This window comes from Notamacropus eugenii, chromosome 2 (assembly GCF_028372415.1).
Source record: "Notamacropus eugenii isolate mMacEug1 chromosome 2, mMacEug1.pri_v2, whole genome shotgun sequence".
Taxonomy (NCBI): Eukaryota; Metazoa; Chordata; class Mammalia; order Diprotodontia; family Macropodidae; genus Notamacropus; species Notamacropus eugenii.
The window spans coordinates 32,776,895-32,794,952 of record NC_092873.1 but is presented as its reverse complement, the minus strand read 5'-3'; the positions used below and the strand labels follow the sequence as shown (position 1 = coordinate 32,794,952).

The 18,058-nt window shown below is 36.9% G+C and overlaps 1 protein-coding gene and 1 pseudogene across 1 annotated transcript; both read right to left on the bottom strand.

Moving 5' to 3' along the window:
* Positions 1 to 7,464: 7,464 nt before the first annotated feature.
* LOC140522598 (olfactory receptor 8K3-like) lies at positions 7,465 to 8,330 on the bottom strand (annotated as a pseudogene).
* An 8,576-nt stretch (positions 8,331 to 16,906) lies between these two features.
* LOC140523456 (olfactory receptor 8K3-like) lies at positions 16,907 to 17,839 on the bottom strand. The gene has a single exon (XM_072638321.1). The coding sequence runs from the start codon at positions 17,837 to 17,839 to the stop codon at positions 16,907 to 16,909; it is 933 nt and encodes a 310-aa protein (XP_072494422.1).
* Between the last annotated feature and the right edge of the window lie 219 nt (positions 17,840 to 18,058).

Below are 18,058 nucleotides of genomic sequence, written 5' to 3'. Positions count from 1 at the left end.
TTCTTTCCTTCCTTCCTTCCTTCCTTCCTTCCTTCCTTCCTTCCTTTCTTTCTTTCTTTCTTTCTTTCTTTCTTTCTTTCTTTCTTTCTTTCTTTCTTTCTTTCTTTCTTTCTTTCTTTCTTTCTTTCTTTCTTTCTTTCTTTCTTTCTCTCACTGAATCTCAGGTTCCATGTGAAAGAAAGTGATGCTTAAAGATATACAGAAAATGGTCTGGATAAAGTAAGGTATTGTAAAGTATTGAATTTGAGCTTCAATTAAGGACCTGGATATTATTAGATTAATTTTGATATTAAAAACTTCCTTGAAGCGTCCATCCATCCATTTATTCAGAATTTTCTGAGCTCTTTCTGTGTTTGTCGCTATGATAAAGACAACCTTGTTACAAACTTGAAGAAATATACTTCTTGCCTCCACGAAGTTTAAAAGTTAATAGTACAATCTAGTCATAGACAAGCCTTAATAGTGTTAATTTATTAAATAAAGATTGAGCACTCTTTGTATGCAGAGCCTCTTGACTGACACAGAATGGGATATAAGAATAAGATATAGCTCCTTTCCTCTGGGACATTAAAATCTAGTTGTTGTCCTTCATCTTCTAAGAAGATCAAAATGCCATCAACCATGATAAAGTGAAATTTCAGTGTGTCCGATATTGGCTGATCACACCAATATAAGCTTGGAATGCTCTACACAGATAGTCAGTGTGAATATTTGGGGTGGATGTCCCAAATTTGTGGGTCCTGCCTTTACTTTGTGTTGTCTCAACTCTGCTTTCCTCAAAGAGCATAGCATCCTTTCTGATGTGGGCACGCCATGCTGAGCCAATGTCTCCCATGTTGCACAGTCAAATCCAAAGTTCTTAAGGGAGACCTGTATCGTTTCTTCCAGCCAGCATGTGATCGTCTGCCTCATGCAAGTTTTCCATAAAATAGTCTTTTTGGAAAGCATACATTTTGCAATTGAACAATGTGGAAAGCCCTTCAGAGTTGTGTTCTTTGAAGCATTGTTTGAATACTTCAAAGTTCAGCCTGAGCATGGACTTCATTGTGTGGTGCATTATCTTGCCAGGTGATCCTCAGAATCTTCTTAAGACAGTTCAAATGGAAGCAATTCAGTTTCTTGGAATGGCCGTGAAGTCAGCACAACAGCTTTGTAGACCTTCAGTTTGGTAGTCAGTCTAATATTTCTTCTCTCCCAAATTTTTCTTCGGAGGCTCCCAAGCGGTGAGCTAGCTCTGGCAATGCGTGCATCATCCTCACTGTCAGTGTGTACATCTCTAGAAAGTACATTACCATGGTAAATGAATTGATCTACAGCATTCAAAACTCTATTTGTTGTAACCAATGGTTGCACATATGGACGGTGTGGTGGTGACTGATGGAGCACCTGTGTTTTTTGGTTTTAATTATTAGGCCAAAATTAGCACAGGCAGCAGAGAATTGATCCATACTTTGCTGCATCTCAGTTTCAGAGGCTGCATTGATTGCACAATCATCTGCAAACAGAAAACCATGCAAGACCACTCCCTCCCCTTTGGTCTTGGCTTCCAGCCTTTTCAAATTAAAGAACTTGCCATCAGTATGTCAGTTGACCTTGATGTTGTAACCATCCTCACTGAAAGCATTTGTCAACATGACTGAAAACATCATGGTAAAAAGCGTGGGAGCAAGCACACTGTTTCACTCTACTGGTGATTGGGAAGGCAAGAGAGCTTTGTCTATTGTCCCTAACCTGGGCAAATATGCCATCATGAAATTGACATACAATATTGATGAACTTCTCCAGGCAACCAAATTTTGACAAAATTTTCCATAAGCCCTCACGACTAACAGTGTCAAAGGCCTTGATCCAATCTACAAACGTTGTGTGGAGACCTCTGTTCTACTCCTGACATTTCTCCTGGAGTTGTGGAGCAACCAACACCATATCCTCTGTAAGCCCCTCCCTTAGATGATCATCATGTCAGAAAAATGTTATTCACCTTCACAGCAAGAGATAGCAAGTGAAAATATTTGTAGTATGGTCTAAAATATGTGTATATGAGTGTGTATGTAGGTGTATGTTTATATCTATCTATCTAATATGTCTTGCAAAAACACCCATATTTAATTGTAGTATCCTTGGGGGCAGGAGAATGAGAGTGAGGGGGAAGTAATGTAAAAAAGTACAGAAGCAGAGAATAAAGAGAAAACTACAAAGAAGCAAAATAAAGGTAGATGTTTTAGAAAACTGTTAGAAACACTCTTGACACGAAGAAGGTATCAAGGAAAATTTATGAAAATGTAATTGAGAGGAGGGAAGGCCTTCTACGTTCCTTCCCTCGAAGGAACATGTAAGTTCCTGCAAGGCCACTGCAAATCTACAACAAGATCAGCTGGATGTTGTAGACTTCCAGTGGCCTTCTTATAGAGTTCTGAACTTCTTATAGAATTCTGAACTTTGAATCTCGCGGGCCAACATCTCCTGGCCATGTGACTTCATGTTTTCTTCTGATAAGCTTTCTCTCAAAGAGCTCATCAAGTGTGTGTAGTAGTTTGACCTTCTAACATGACTGTGCTAGATCACGACCCCTGATCACCCAGAACTGTGGAAACCGAATTTCCTTGTTTCCAACAAATTAATGTGTAGTTTTGACAAATAGATTTTTTAGAAATAAAAATGTATGGTTTTTATACAGTCATCTCTTATCATGTACTCTGCGTATGGCAACGTTCTTTTCTTTTTTCTTCTTATTTTGTATATAAATTTAAATTGAGATAAATAAGAGCACATGGCTGGTGAGAACTGGTTGAAGGCTCTAAGCTGTTGGCACAAAAATAGGTTTGTTGCATCATAGAATTTCAATTGAAATAGCATTTAAAATTATGTCATCAAATTCTCAATTTTGTAGATGAATGGGAGTCAGAGAAGAGTTTTTTCTCAGAATATCAAAGATCACAAGTAAAAAATCATTTTATTTAAGCCTAATACTCTAATTATACAGAATGGCCTGAAAGTCTGATTTATTTTAAGCTTTAAAAAATTATAGCTACCCTAAGATTTTTGGAACACCCTGTATATCACAGTATTCTTTTCTAAATTAAAAAAATATATATCTGGGACTGAAGCTGGGGGAAAGAGATGAAAGTTTCCTTCAAGAATCTGAACAATTATTATAAAGAAGAAAGAATCAACTTAGGAGTTATGGCTTGAAGACATAGCCTAGAAACTTGTATTTTGATAAGGACTATTTAGCAGTAATAGAAAGAGCAACTGGGTGTTCTTTTTGGTAATAGGGCTGTCATAGGTATATTGTTTTGCTTAAAAACGTGTGACCCAAAACAACTCTGAGGTACCACATCACACCTATAAGGTTGGCAAACATGACAGAACAAGAAAATGATAAATGCTGGAGAGGATGTGGGGGAGTTGGAACACTAATTCATTGTTGGTGGAGCTGCGAGTTCATCCAGCCATTCTGGAGAGCAATTTGGAACTATGCCCAAAGGGCATACCCTTTGACCCAGCAATATCGCTACTAGGACTGTATCCCCAAGAGATCATAAAAATGGGAAAGGGGCCCACATGTACAAAAATATTTACAGCAGCACTCTTTGTAGTTGCCAAAAACTGGAAGTCAAGGGGATGTCCATCAATTGGGGAATGGCTGAATAAATTATGGTATACAAATGTAATGGAGTACTATTGTGCCATAATGATGAACAAGAAGACTTCAGAGAGGCCTGGAAGGACTTATATGGTCTGATGCTGAGTGAAAGGAGCAGAACCAGGAGAACTTTGTGCACAGCAACGACCACAGTGTGCTAGAGTTTTTTCTGGTAGACTTGGAATTTCGTAATAACGCAAGAACTTATTAAAAAAAAATCCCAATGATGGTTTTCTAAGGCAAAATGCCTTCCACACTCAGAGAAAGAAATATGGAAGTCATTCGCAAAATGTAGCAGATCATGTTTGTGTGTGTGTGTTTTTGTGTATCATGTTTTGATTTGTTATACAATTTCTTCCATTTATTTTATTTCAACTACATAACATGACTATAGTGAAAATGTACTCAGTAGGAAAGTATATGTAGAACCTATACAGAATTGTATGTGGTCGTGGAGAGGGAGGGGGGTAGTGGGGAGTGGGTGTGAGGGGGATAAAATCTTAATTTTATGGCAGTGATTGTTAAACATTAAAAAATAATAATAAAAAAATTAAATAAAAAAAATAAAAACGTGTGAGCTCCCCATTGGCAAGAACTATTCTTTTATGTAATTAGTGTAGGCTCAATATCTAGAAAAGTACTTGGAACCAGTATTTTTTTTAAAAGCTTATTAGTTGATTTTCTCAATCAAGGAGATTGATTAAAGCAAAGTTAAATTGTTTACTATTGTAGTATATAATGAAACTGTTTTATAGAAATAGAAATATATTTTTTAATCCTCACATAGGTGCCTTTAATTGAATAGTCCATGAAACTAAGACTTATTGGAAGTGGACCATTAAAAGAAACAGCTAATCAAAAGTCTTTAAGAAAAATATTTTTCTCTATAAGACAGAGGAAAAATAAAGAAGTTGAATAAAATATATTTCATATTTACTTGCTTCAAATAATGCAATGGAATCATCCACTAAATTGGGCATTAAAAAGAAGCTTTGTATGATTTTCTTAAAAAGCCTCCTCAAGAAACTTTTCATCTGTTTGTTCCTCAGGCACTACATCAAAGGATCAAGCGTGGGCATGACCAGACTGTAAGACACAGAGGCTATTTTGTCTGTGTCAAAGGAATGACTTGCTTGGGGCTCCAGGTACATGAAGAGAAGTGCCACATAGAAAATAACCACTCCTGTGAGGTAAAGGCCAATTGTGGAGAAGGCTTTGTCCCTACCCTGAGAATAGGTCATCCTGATGATGATCACAAGAACGAACACGAAGGAGATAAAGATAACAAGGCTAGAAGAAATAAAATTAAATGTGCAAAGGATCATAATTGAACTATTGGTCAATCTCACTTGTCTCTGAGCATGGGTGAAAGAGTAAGGACACTTATACAACAGAGTAGAAGAGTCATGTTACATTTCATTTGCCAAAAGATGATTTTAAAAGTTTTACTGAGATCATTAGGGATACTATGATGCTGTAGAGGTGTTGGATAACCACCAAGATCCAACATATTATTTCTGACATTATAATCATCTAAGGGAGGGGCGTACAGAGGATATGGTGTGGGTTGCTCGACAACTCCAAGAGAAATGTCAGGAGTAGAACAGAGGTCTCCATACAACGTCTGTAGGTTGGACCAAGGCCTTTGGCACTGTTAGTCGTGAGGGCTTATGGAAAACTTTGTCAAAATTTGATTGCCTGGAGAAGTTCATCAACATTGTACGTCAATTTCATGATGGCATATTTGCCCAGGTTAGGGACAATAGACAAAGCTCTCTTGCCTTCCCAATCACCAGAAGAGTGAAACAGGGCTGTGTGCTTCCTCACGTGGTTTTTGCCATGATGTTTTCATTCAACCTGTACTCTATGTCTGTGTGTGTGTGTGGTTGTGTGTGTGTGTGTGTATGTGTGTAACCCCTCCACCTACCCAAATACTCCAAAAAGTCTCAAGAATTACAAAGATTATCTTTCCATTTAGGAATGTAAACAGTTCAACTTTAGAAATTCCTTTATGATTTCTCTTTCTTGTTTACCTTTTCATACTTCTCCTCATTCTTGTGTTTGAAAGTCAAATTTTCTCTTCACTTCCGATCTTTTGGTAAAAAATACTTGAAAGTCCTCTATATCATTGAATGACCATTTCCCCCCTGAAGTAGCACTCAGTTTTGCTGGGTAGGTGACTCTTGTTTTGAATACTAGTTCCTTTGACTTCTGGAATACCCTATTCCAAGCCCTTCAATCCGTCAATGTAGAAGCTGCCAGATCCTATGTTATCCTGATTGTATTTCCACAATATTCGAATTGTTTCTTTCTAGTTGCTTTCAATAGTTTCCCCCGTGACCTGGGAACTCTGAAATTTGGCCAAAATATTCCTAGAAGTTTGTCTTTTGGAGTCTCTGTCAGGAAGTGATCTGTGGATTCTTTCAGTATTTATTTTGCCCTCTGGTTCTAGAATATCAGGCCAGTTTTCCTTGATAATTTCATGAAAGATTTGTCTAGGCTCTTTTTTTGATCATGACTTTCAGGTGGTCCCATAATTTTAAAATTGTATCTCCTGGATCTATGTTCCACATCAGTTGTTTTTCCAATGAGATATTTCACATTATCTTCGATTTTTTCATTCTTTTAGTTTTGTTTTGTGATTTCTTGATTTCTCATAAAATCATCAACCTCCATCTGTTCCATTCTAATTTTTAAAGAACTCTTTTCTTCAGTGAGCTTTTGAACCTCCTTTTCCATTTGACTAATTCTTCTTTTTAAAGCATCTTCTCCTAATTGGCTTTTTAGACCTCTTTTTCCAATTGAGTTAGCCTATTTCTAAAGGTGTCATTTTCTTCAGCATTTTTTGGGTCTCTTTTAGCAAGCTGTTGACTCTCTTTTCAAGCTCTTCCATAATCTGAGAGCACTGCATATTCATTTTGCAGCTACTGGATGCAGAAGCCTTGACTTCCTCTGAAATACGCATTGTTCTTCCTCATCAAAAAGGACAGAAGGTAATACCTGTTCACCAAGAAAGTAACCTTCTGGGGTCTTATTTTTTTCCCTTTTGGGGGCATTTTCCCAGACAGTTACTTGACTTCTGAATCCTTTGTCAAGAGAAAAGTCCTAGTGCTCCTCCACACCCCAAGACCATGTTCAGGACTGAGATTCAGTTCAGCTGCTCAATTCCACCAGGGAATTTAGGAGGAGTGCTTCACAAATGGATGCTGCAACTGTTGCCCCCACTGCTACCTGGGGCCGGTGCTGGGGGGGAACCCTGCTCCCCTCTCACCCAGTTGAGAAAGCCTTCTCATGGACCTTTGAAGCTTTCTTTAGTGCTTGTCAGTTGAAGGATCTGAGATCCTCTCCCGCTGCTGGGAATTCTGCCCCAGAGGCTGGTTTAGATCCTGTTTCTCTCAGTGCCATGTGGCCAAGCCTGGGCTCTGCTCCTCTCAGCCTTCCATGGGATAAAACTTTCCTGTCAGTCTTCCAGGTTACCTTTAGCTGGAAATCTCTTTCACTCTGTCCTTCTGAGACTTCTGATACTCTAGAATTTGTTGAGAGTTATTTTTACAGGTATTTTATGGGCTATGGGGAAAGAGCTAGAGTATGTACATCTTTCTACTCTGCCATCGTGGCTCTGCCTTTTTTTATATTTTTAATGATAAATTTAAAAAAACACAAAATCATTATCTATATAATTATTAGGAGAGACTTTTTTGTGCAAAGGGGGAGCATTGGAAGCAACCTCTACACTGGACATTGAGAAAGCACTTACGTTAATTTTTGAAAGACTCTTTTTAATGCACTTTTTACTTCATTGTTCCTCAAACAGTAGATCAATGGATTGAGATGAGGATGATCGGAGTGTAAAATGCAGAGTCCATTTTGTCTGTATCACAGGAGTGGCTATATTAGGGTTGTAGGTACATGTGCAGAAATGTTTCATAGAACACAACCACCACTGTGAGATGAGAGTCAGAGGTGGAGAAGGTTTTCTGCCTACCCTCAGTAGAGTTAATCCTGAGGATGACCACAAGAATAAGCACATAAGAGACAAGGATAATGAAGAAGGAATAAACCACATAAAATGAACAAAGGCTCGTAATGATTTGTTCAGTCTCATTTGTGTCTGAGCACATGATCAGTAAAGGAAGACTATCACAGTAGAAATGCTGTATTACATTAGAATCATAGAAAGGAAAGGTAAAAATCTTAATTGTGGTTAGTAGGGATACAATGATGCTGTATATATAAAGGACAGCCACCAAGAAGTTGCACACCATATCTGACATGATTACTATATAGAGGAGGGGCTAGATAACCACACAGCAGTCATAGGCCATGGCTGAAAGGATGAAAACTTTACTGGTCATAAATATACCAAAGAAGACTAGCTGTATTGTACACCCATTGAAGGATATGTTATTTTTCTCCACTATAAAACTGACCAGTATTTTTGGACCAGCCACTGTGGAATAGCCAAGATCCACAAATGCCAGATGATTAAGAAAAAAGTACTTGGAGTTTGGAAGTAGCAATCCACACTGGTCAGCATAATCAAACCTAGATTCCCCAGAGCTGTAGGCATATAGTTGCAGAAAAAGAACCCAAAGAGGGCACCCTGAAGTTTCCCTTGGCTTGTAATGCCCATGAGAATGAATTCAGTCACCTAGTTCCCTTTGGTGTCATTCACCTTGATCATCTTTCCCAACCAAGGAAGATAATCTGAGAATAAAAGGAAGAAGACTTTATTGAGAACTTTTTGAAGAGTCATTTAAGTTATAATGGCTAGAAATGATTTAGATGAATGATCAGGAACGTTCCTACCATATTGCACTATATTCATAAAATATATCATCATACCATATCATATATCACATCATATCACATATGGCATCACTTATCATGTCATGTATGGACGTCTTGTCACAAATAACAAAGGGACTGAAAATTTATTTCGCAAAATTATGAATAAATCATGATGCTCTTTAATCCCCAGGGTTAGGATGGAATAATATTATGAATAACTTTTAAAATATCTTAAATATCTGGTAGGTAGAAGGATGTACTGAGGAAAGTAGAGTATATGAGAGCACCAAAACGAAAATTGTATAAAACATTTCTAGAAATGGGTCCTAGACCAATATCACAGACATTTTTTTGCAACCAGAAAAATCAGATAGCTTTTGTCAGGGAACATTTATCACTAAAAGTGTATGAAAGAACCAGAATCTTTGAAATCTAGTACGTGTAATTAGATATCTTCCTCAGAACAAACTTAATGTGTTTGTTTTTAAAACTTCTTTCAAGTTTCTGAGGATATCAAGCATTAAAAATATTAAAATTGTAAGCCTGGGCCATCTTCAAAATAATTTTTTTTCTAGAAATGTTTTATACAATTTCACCTTCAGTGAAACGGACTCTTCATGGCCTCATTCAAGTGCATGGTAGGTATAATGTTCAGCTTTTTTACCTGAGCCGGTTGCAGCTAATGTAATATTTTGATACCTGATATACTGAGATGATCAAAACTAATAACAATGTTATCCACTTACCAGAGAAATGGAATCTTCTGTGGCTTGTTCATGATATAGCTGTTGCCAAATGGTGGCTTTATGGCTTTTGCAGGCCCCAAGAGACTGTGTCCCTGAAGTGCTGGAGAATTATAATGAATTTTAGATAATGATGATATGGAAATTGCTTAGGCTTAGTATCTGTAATGAATGACAAATGTCTACACATTCACTTAGTTCCATGAAGAATTTGTTTTATAGCTAGTATGTGTTAGGCTCCTTTTTGTGGTTATACTTTACAAGTTATATAAAGTCCAAGAACATTGCAAATGCTCCTGGGAGAAGTCTCCAAACAACATTTTATTTTAACAATCCATAAACCAACGACAAAGTACATGAAGAACATCTAGTATGCAGATTGTAACATACATTTGAATGGGCCTGCCTTTTTGTATACACATCTGAAATAGATAGTACAAATGGATTCAGTGTTGGGCCCAGAAGTAACCAAAGGGAAGTCAGCAGGCTAGCTTCCTTTAAAGAAACTTTAAAAGATTCTCTAGAATGAATAAGTTGTACAGTGGATAGAGCCTTAAGCCTGCAGTCAGGAAAATATGAGATCAAATCTGTTTTAGCTCTGTGTTCCTTGAGAAGTCATTTAACTTTTATTTACCCCATTTTCCTCCATATACAATGGGGATAATAATAATAATAGTAATGACTTAAAGGCATTTTGTGAGTCTTTAATGAAATTTTTGTCAGGCAACCAGGTGACTCAATGGTTGTATCAGTAAACTCAGAGTCAGGAAACCTGGATTCAAACATGGCTTCAAACACTTTTTTAAGCAGTGTGACACTGAGTTAAATAACCTTTGTCACTCTCAGTTCAGCAAGTTTAAATCTGGTATTACAGCATAGTCCAGTTCCCAGGGTTTTTCTGAGGATCTAATGAAACAATATTTGTAAAATTATCAACACTGTGTGATACGTGGAAAAAACTTCATAAATGCCTACTTCCTAAATTTCTTAATGACCAAAAACTTTTGACAAAGTTTCTTATTTTTAAATATCACTATTCTCCAGTTGTTATTGAATGTCTTTGAAAAAGGAGCACGAGAACATCTAAAGAACTTAATCCATTACCAAAAGCCAACCTATTCTATTTTGAGATGATTCTGATTGTTTTGTGAGTGAGTATGGATCATTGGCTAGAAGTTTGGCTTCGCTGAGTCTAAAAGAGGGGAGGCAGAACCAATGTAGCATCGCATTAACATGTGTAATTAAGATATATAGGCACTAAAATAGGTAGAATTATACCATGGAAGCTTAGGTGAAGATGCATGACTTGGATAGTAAAGTCTTCTGACATATCCCATATCTTGTCTTCCAATATTCTACATACACTAACAAACCTGAATATGCTCTCTAAAGAGTTGTTTTCACAAGTTTATGAACTCTCTGAATTTTGATGCTCTGAAGAAACTATAACCTATACTCCTAGCCTATACTCCCTAGCATATCAATATCTTTAGTTCATACATATCTCATTTCAGATCCAGAATCTGGCTTTTTTCCTTCTCCTTTCCAATTTTTTATCATCAGTTTTGAATATAACATAACATTTTCCTGAAGTTTACCTCTATGATATTTACTTGCGCTTAAGACATAGCAATCCCATTAGAGCTACTTAATAAATATATGAATGTAGAACATGGTGGTAGTGATTAAAATAATTGATGTCTATGTGCAACTAGGTGACACAGTGTATGGTTATTCTTGGCATTGGGAGCACCTGATATTGAATCCTGACTCACTAGCTATGTGACCTTGGACAAGTCAGTTAGCTATTACCGGCCTAAGACTTCTCATCTGTAAAATGATATTAATAGTACTTACCTCACATTGTTGTATCAAAAGAGATAATGCATATAAAATGTTTTGGAAATATAAAAATGCAATATATTCTCATAGTTACAGTAATGACAATGATAGTGATGGTGATTATTGCAAGGACAATGATGATGATGATGATGATGAAGATGATGATGATGACGACTGTGATTATGCTGTCTTATATAGATGGCAAGCTGAATAGACACTGTAGGACTTGGAGTCAAGAAGATCTGCATTTAAATAATCCTTCTGACCCTTGCAAGCTCTTCTTTAACATTATAAACCATTCAGTTTTGCTAATCTAAGTGTACATCCCTTGCCAGCATTGCCAAGTCCTTAATCTCTAGGATGATTTTATCGATAAAGTGAAGGTAATAGTTTTGGTTATAACTGAGATATAGACTTGCCCTTAGAATTAGTATGGCCTGAAGGATCTGGGTTCCTCTCTCTTATCAGGAGGAATGGAATTTCTGATTTGCATCACATCCAAGTCCTATGACCAATTAATCAGCTTTAATGAAACTGAGAAGCAAAGAGGTTGGGTAATTGCATCCCTTTTATATCAATGGGAGAAAATCCTAAGAAGAGCTACTCAATGGGAAGATACCATTCCATCACCTCTTTACATATAGAGCTGAATGTTGAGGGAAAGCACTACCATTATGGAGTACTTCAGGCAGTTTGGATCAACTAAAACATTGTATAAGAAAAAACCCAACAACTTTAAAACACTTAAAACTCTGATCAAGTGGATGAACAACCATATTAACCATGCATTCAGAGGACCTATGATTAAATGTGCTCTCTACCTCCTGGCAGAGATGATAGACACGAAATGAATAAACATGCATTTTCTCTATATTTGTTTTGTCTGAATATGCTAATTTATTTAAAATATTTTCTTTATTCTTATTCTTTAAATTATTTTTCTACAGGAAGAGTGGGTGTTAGGGAGTTAACTGAAAATATTGAAGCCAAAAAAGAGGACCAGAGAAACAGCTTTTTAATCGAAAGAACAGGCAAAGAGGAAATACAGAAAAAAGACTATACAAGCAGGATAGTTTTGAAAGCAATGTCTAGTTAAATATATGTGTGTATGTGTGTATGTTTACATACATATGTGTGTATATAAATAAACAGCAAGTAGTGTGAAGTTAATATTCAAGGGAGCATATAGAAATCCCATTATGCTCACTTTTGTGTACGGAAACCCTCTTTTCTGTGTTAATATTGAAAATTTTAAAAAGCAAATATAAATAAACAAAAGATGTTATCTAGGAGACCTGTAACGAAATTGTACAATTTGAACATTACAAAAGACCTCAGCAGTCATCTAGTCTAATCCATACAACACAGGATGGCTTATTACAATGTCAGAGTGATCCATTATACAACATATATTTCATCCTATATATGTACAATAACAATGCCCACAACATATTCAACAATTTATAATTCACTTTTTGTATGAAGACCCCAACTGAGGGAGACACTTATCATTGCTAACGCAGCCAAAATCTTCTTTTCATATGTTCTATTACCCACTCCCCATTCTATTACCATGACTTCTTGTTAAGTTTGGAGACTTTTTACGCAAAAAAATCTTTTACCTGTTGGTATAAATGCAAGTGTATTCAACCCGGCTCTGTCCATTTCAGAGAAGAGTGGAGTTCATATGATGTCTGCACCCTATAGCTTTCCTCAGAATTTTTTTATATTCTTCTTACATACAGTAATTATGAAAATATCAAGTACTACTCCCTTTCTTTCTAGTTTTAAATTTACTGTATTTTCATTTTATCTTCCCTTCTTTTTTGCCTTCCTAAAACCTTCAGAACTAAACCAATTCATTCATAAACTTTTTCTTAAATTAACCACCTCAACACCATTTCAAAATATTAAAATTCTAAGGGATGCTTGTTTCTGTTCCTCATTAATCTTTTAGCATTATATTCAACTTCATCTAGTTATTTCAATAAATTAATATTTCTAATTTGAGATTGTGACGTCTTTGAGAGTAATAACTGAGTTGTTTTCTTTTGTTTTTGTCTATCTTTATAACTCCAAATCTTTGTACAACTTTGGCACATAGTGTATACTTAATAAGTACTGGTCACTGAATTCATTCTTATACTTTATTTTGAATTCCCCACTCACATCTGTTCTTTTTATTAATATTCTTTATGGGTGGAGCCAAGACAGCAGAGTAGAAAGGTGCACATACATTAGCTCTTACCCCACAGCCCATAAAATACCTGTGAAGAAAGGCTCTCAACAAATTCTAGAGAGGCAGAAGCCACAGATCAATAGAGTGGAGGAGATTTCCAGCCCAGGATGAGCTTAAAGGCCTACAGGAAACGTCTATTGCATTGGGCATGGAGCAGAGCTTAGCCCAGCCTTGGTTCTGGGAGGAGGACGAGAGCAGGTCTTGGGGGCAGAATCCCCAAGCACAGTAGCAACACTTCCCAGATCCCTCAACCCACAGGTGCCAAAGGTCAGTGAGAGGGTTTTTTCAGCTGGCCTAGAAGGGAGAAAGGCCTTCCTATAGGTGCAGCCTCAGGTGCCCACAGAGACCACATTGGGCGGGAGGCAGCACCTTCCACAGAAGCCCCTACAGCAACTCACATCCACTGTTGAATCGGCAAACCCCTGGGGGCACTGAGAAGCTGATTCTCACCTCAGCCTTGTGTAGAAACCCTGTCACTACCTAATGCTCTCAGGGGACTTGAGGAGCTGATCTTTATCTCACACTGAATGGCTGCCCTGCCCTTGCAGCTTATCTGAGTCTCAGCCTCCAGTGCTGGCTTGGTGGAACTGGAGGCAAGGTGGTTGTGGACAGGAAACTCTACTACTCAGATTCTGGGCAAAAAAAATTTGTTTTCTCCCAGACCAGTATACACTCTTGATTGTACAACCTTGGAGGAAATGAGATCTTACAGATCCACAGAGTATACCCTACTCTTGACAAAAGACCCAAAAGTCAAGTAACTAGTTGGCAAAATGTCCCAAAAAAGCCGGGGGGGGGGGGGGAATAAGACTATAGAAGGTTACTTTGTTGGTGAAAATATATCTTCTTCCATTCTCTCTGATGAGGAAGAACAAAGCTTGCCATCAGGAAAAGACATAAAAGTCAAGGCTTCTGTATCCCAAACATCCGAAATAAATATTCAATGATCTCAGGCCATGGAAGAGCTCAAAAAATTTGAGAATCAAGTAAGAGAGGTGGAGGAAAATTAAGAAAAGAAATGAGAGCGATGCAAGGAAATCATGAAAAGCAAGTCAATGACTTGCTAAAGGAGACTCAAAAAATGCAGAAGAAAATAAAACCTTTAAAAATATGCTCACTTAATTGGCAAAAGAGGTTCAAAAAGTCAATGAGGAGAAGAATGCTTTAAAAAGCAAAATTAGCCAAATGGAAAAGGAGGTCCAAAAGCTCACTGAAGAAAATAGTTCTTTCAAAATTAGTATGGAACACATGGAGGCTGATGACTTTATGAGAAACCAAGAAATCACAAAACAAAACCAAAAGAATGACAAAATGGAAGATAATGTGAAATATCTCACTGGCAAAACAACTGACCTGGAAAATGGATCCAGGAGAGACAATTTAGAAATTATAGGACTACCTGAAAGCCATGATCAAAAAAAGAGCTTAGACATCAACATTCATGAAACTGTCAATGAAAACTGCCCTGATATTCTAGAACCAGAGGGAAAAATAAATATTGAAAGAATCTTCTGATAACGTCCTGAAAAAGATGCAAAAATAGAAACTCTTAAGAACATTGTGGCCAAATTCTAGAGTTCCCAGGTCAAGAAGTAAATAATACAAGCAGCTAGAAAGAAATAATTTGAATATTGTGGAGATACAATTAGGATAACACAATATTTAGCAGCTTCTACATTAAGGGATTGAAGGACTTAGAATATGATATTCAAGAACAGAAAAGAACTAGGATTAAAACCAAGAATTACCTACTCAGCAAAACTGAGTATAGTATTTCAGGGGAAAATGGTCATTCAGTGAAATAGAAGTCTTTCAAGCATTTTTGATGAAAAGACCAGAGCTGAAAAGAAAATTTGATTATCAGACACAAGAATGAAGAGAAGCATGAACAGGTATACAGGAAAGAGAAATCATAAGGCATTTTCTAAAGTTGAACTATTCACATTCCTACATGAAAAGACAATATTTGTAACTACAGAAATTTTTTCAGTATCTGGGTAGTTGGTGGTATTACACACACACACACACACACACACACACACACACACAGCACAGCACAGCACAAGGTGAGTTGAAAAGGATGGGATCATATCTTAAAAAATGAAATTAAGGGGTGAGTGATATTGGGAGGAGAAAGAGCGACATGGAATGGAGCAAATTATCTCTCATAAAAGAGGCAAGTAAAAGACTTTTCAGTGGAGGGAAAAATGGGGGAGGTGAGAGAGAAAACGTGAAGCTCACTCTCATCACATTGGACTCAAAGAAGGAATAAAATGAACACTCATTTTGGCATGGAAACTTATCTTACAGTACAGGAAAGTGGGGGGAAAAGGGATAAGCAGGGTGGAGGGGATAGTGGAAGGAAGGGCAATGAGAGGAAGGAGCAATAAGAAGTCAACAGTCTCGGGGAGGGACAAGGTCAAAAGAGAGAATAGAAGAAATGGGGGGCAGGATAGGATGGAGGGAAATATAGTCTGACATAACACAACTATTATGGAAATCATTTGCAAACTACACATATATGGCCTATATTGAAGTGCTTGCCTTCCCAGTGGGGATAGGTCGAGAGGAAGGAAGGAAGAGAAGTTGAAACTCAAAGTTTTAGGAATAGCTGTTGAGTATTGTACTTGCGTACAACTAGGAAATACATTACCTGTATTTCACAGGTAATGGAGTATAGAAATTTATCTTGCCCTACAGGACAAAAGAGAAGATGGCGATAAGGGAAGGAAGGAATGTTAGAAGGGAGGCAGATTGCTGATGCGGGTAATTAGAATGCTCAACGTTTTGGGGTGGGGGAGGGGAGAAATGGAGAGAAAATTTGGAACTCAAAATTCTGTGGAAATGAATGTTGAAAACTTAAATAAATTAATTTTAAAAAGAATCTCTAAAGCCTTTTGTTATATTAATGGTGCATTCCCTCTTTCCCCCATACTATTATACTCAGTTTTGCAGTGATTATTATTCATTTCATAAGTATTTATCATTTGTTTATTGAAATTTTGTGTTGTATTCCCTTCGGATTTTTTTCTGTGTGGAAGTTCCCAAGTGCAATGTTGATATACTTTCTCTGTATTTGTACTATTTCTATATGGGTACTTCAAGAATTTTTCTTTTCATATGGAAGTTCTCAATTTTCTTTCTAACATTCCTGGTACTTATCCTCTTGATGTCCTTTTCAGGAAGTGATTTGTGGATGATGTTTATCTTTATTTTGTCCTGTAGTTCTAACAGATCTGTGCAGTTTCCCTTCTGATTTAATAAAACCTAGTGTTAAGACTAGATTGTTTGTGAAACACTAGGGTTTTTGCAAATTATTACTGTTATTAAATAAATTTTCAATCAAAGGTTTCCCCCCAATCAGTTCTTTTCTTACAAACACTTTCTTAAAAATTCCTTTTTTAATATTGTGATTTTGTCCCAATTATTCTGTTTTGTCTGTTTTGGGGGAATTTGTTTTGAGGGTTAGGTTTGCCACCTTGTCTCCTAAATTATTTGGTATTTAAACTTTTATTCTAGAGCTTTTTATTTAATTTTTAATCTCTTACTTCATTTTTTCTAGGTATCTATAGAGTCTCTGTGGCATTTTTTTATTTCCATGATCAATTGGAAATATTTTCTATATTGAACATAAGAGATTTTCACCTATTTTCTTAGACCTCTTTTTAAGGCAGCCTTCACTTCTGTATTTCTCAAGCTGTATATCAAAGGATTGAGCATTGGTATCACAAGGGTATAAAATATCGAGGCCATCTTCCCTGTATCAAAGGAATGGCTAGACTTGGGCTGCAAATACATGAAGATTAGAGTGCCATAAAATACAACTAACACAATGAAGTGGGAACCACAGGTGGAGAAGTCTTTGCGCCTTCCCTCAGCAGTGTTCATCCTGACGATCGCCACAAGAATAAATATGTATGAGACAAGGACGACCAGTAGGGAGGAGAATAGATTAAAAGCAGAAAGGGTCAAAATGATTAATTGTATGTCACTGGTATTAGAACAAATCATGGATAGCAATGGAAGGCTCTCACAGTAGAAATGCCTGATTACATTAGAGCTACAAAAGGATGAATTAAAAATCTTAACAGCAATCAGCAGGGAAACAAAGGTGCTATAGAGGTAGGGGATAACTACAAGTATCCAACACACCCTTTCTGACATGATGACTGTGTAGAGTAGGGGGTTACATATAGCCACATAGCGGTCATAGGCCATGGCTGACAGCACAAAAAGCTCACTGATGATTAATGTCACAAAGAAAAATAGCTGAATTGCACACTCAATGTAAGAAATTACATTTTTATCCACTACAAAACCGATCAACATTTTGGGGCCAATGGCTGTGGAGTAACCAAGATCAATGAGTGACAGGTGCCTAAGGAAAAAGTACATGGGAGTTTGCAAGTGGGAATCAATCTTTGTCAGGATGGTCATGCCAAGGTTTGCCACCACTGTGACAGAGTAGATGAAAAGAAATACCAGAAAGAGAGGGACCCGTAACTCTGGACGTTCTGTGACACCCATGAAAATGAATTCAGTCACCTTAGTCACTGCAGTTTCATTCCCTCCTTCCATTGATTTGATCGAAAGAAAATAGCCTGGGAAGAAAAGAAAGGAAACTTGTTTAAGTGTAAAGGAATTCTAATTAATAGCAGCAGCAATAATAATAACTAGCTATCATTTACATAGCAATTTAAATTTTACAAACCGTTTTATATATGAAATTTTATTTGATCTCTATAGAAATTGTAATAAACAGATGGGATTAATGAGAGTAATGAAGACTGACACCAA

Coding starts and splice junctions, on each gene's coding strand:
- LOC140523456 (XM_072638321.1), bottom strand. CDS start 17,839: ATGGAAGGAGGGAATGAAACTGCAGTGACTAAGGTGACTGAATTCATT.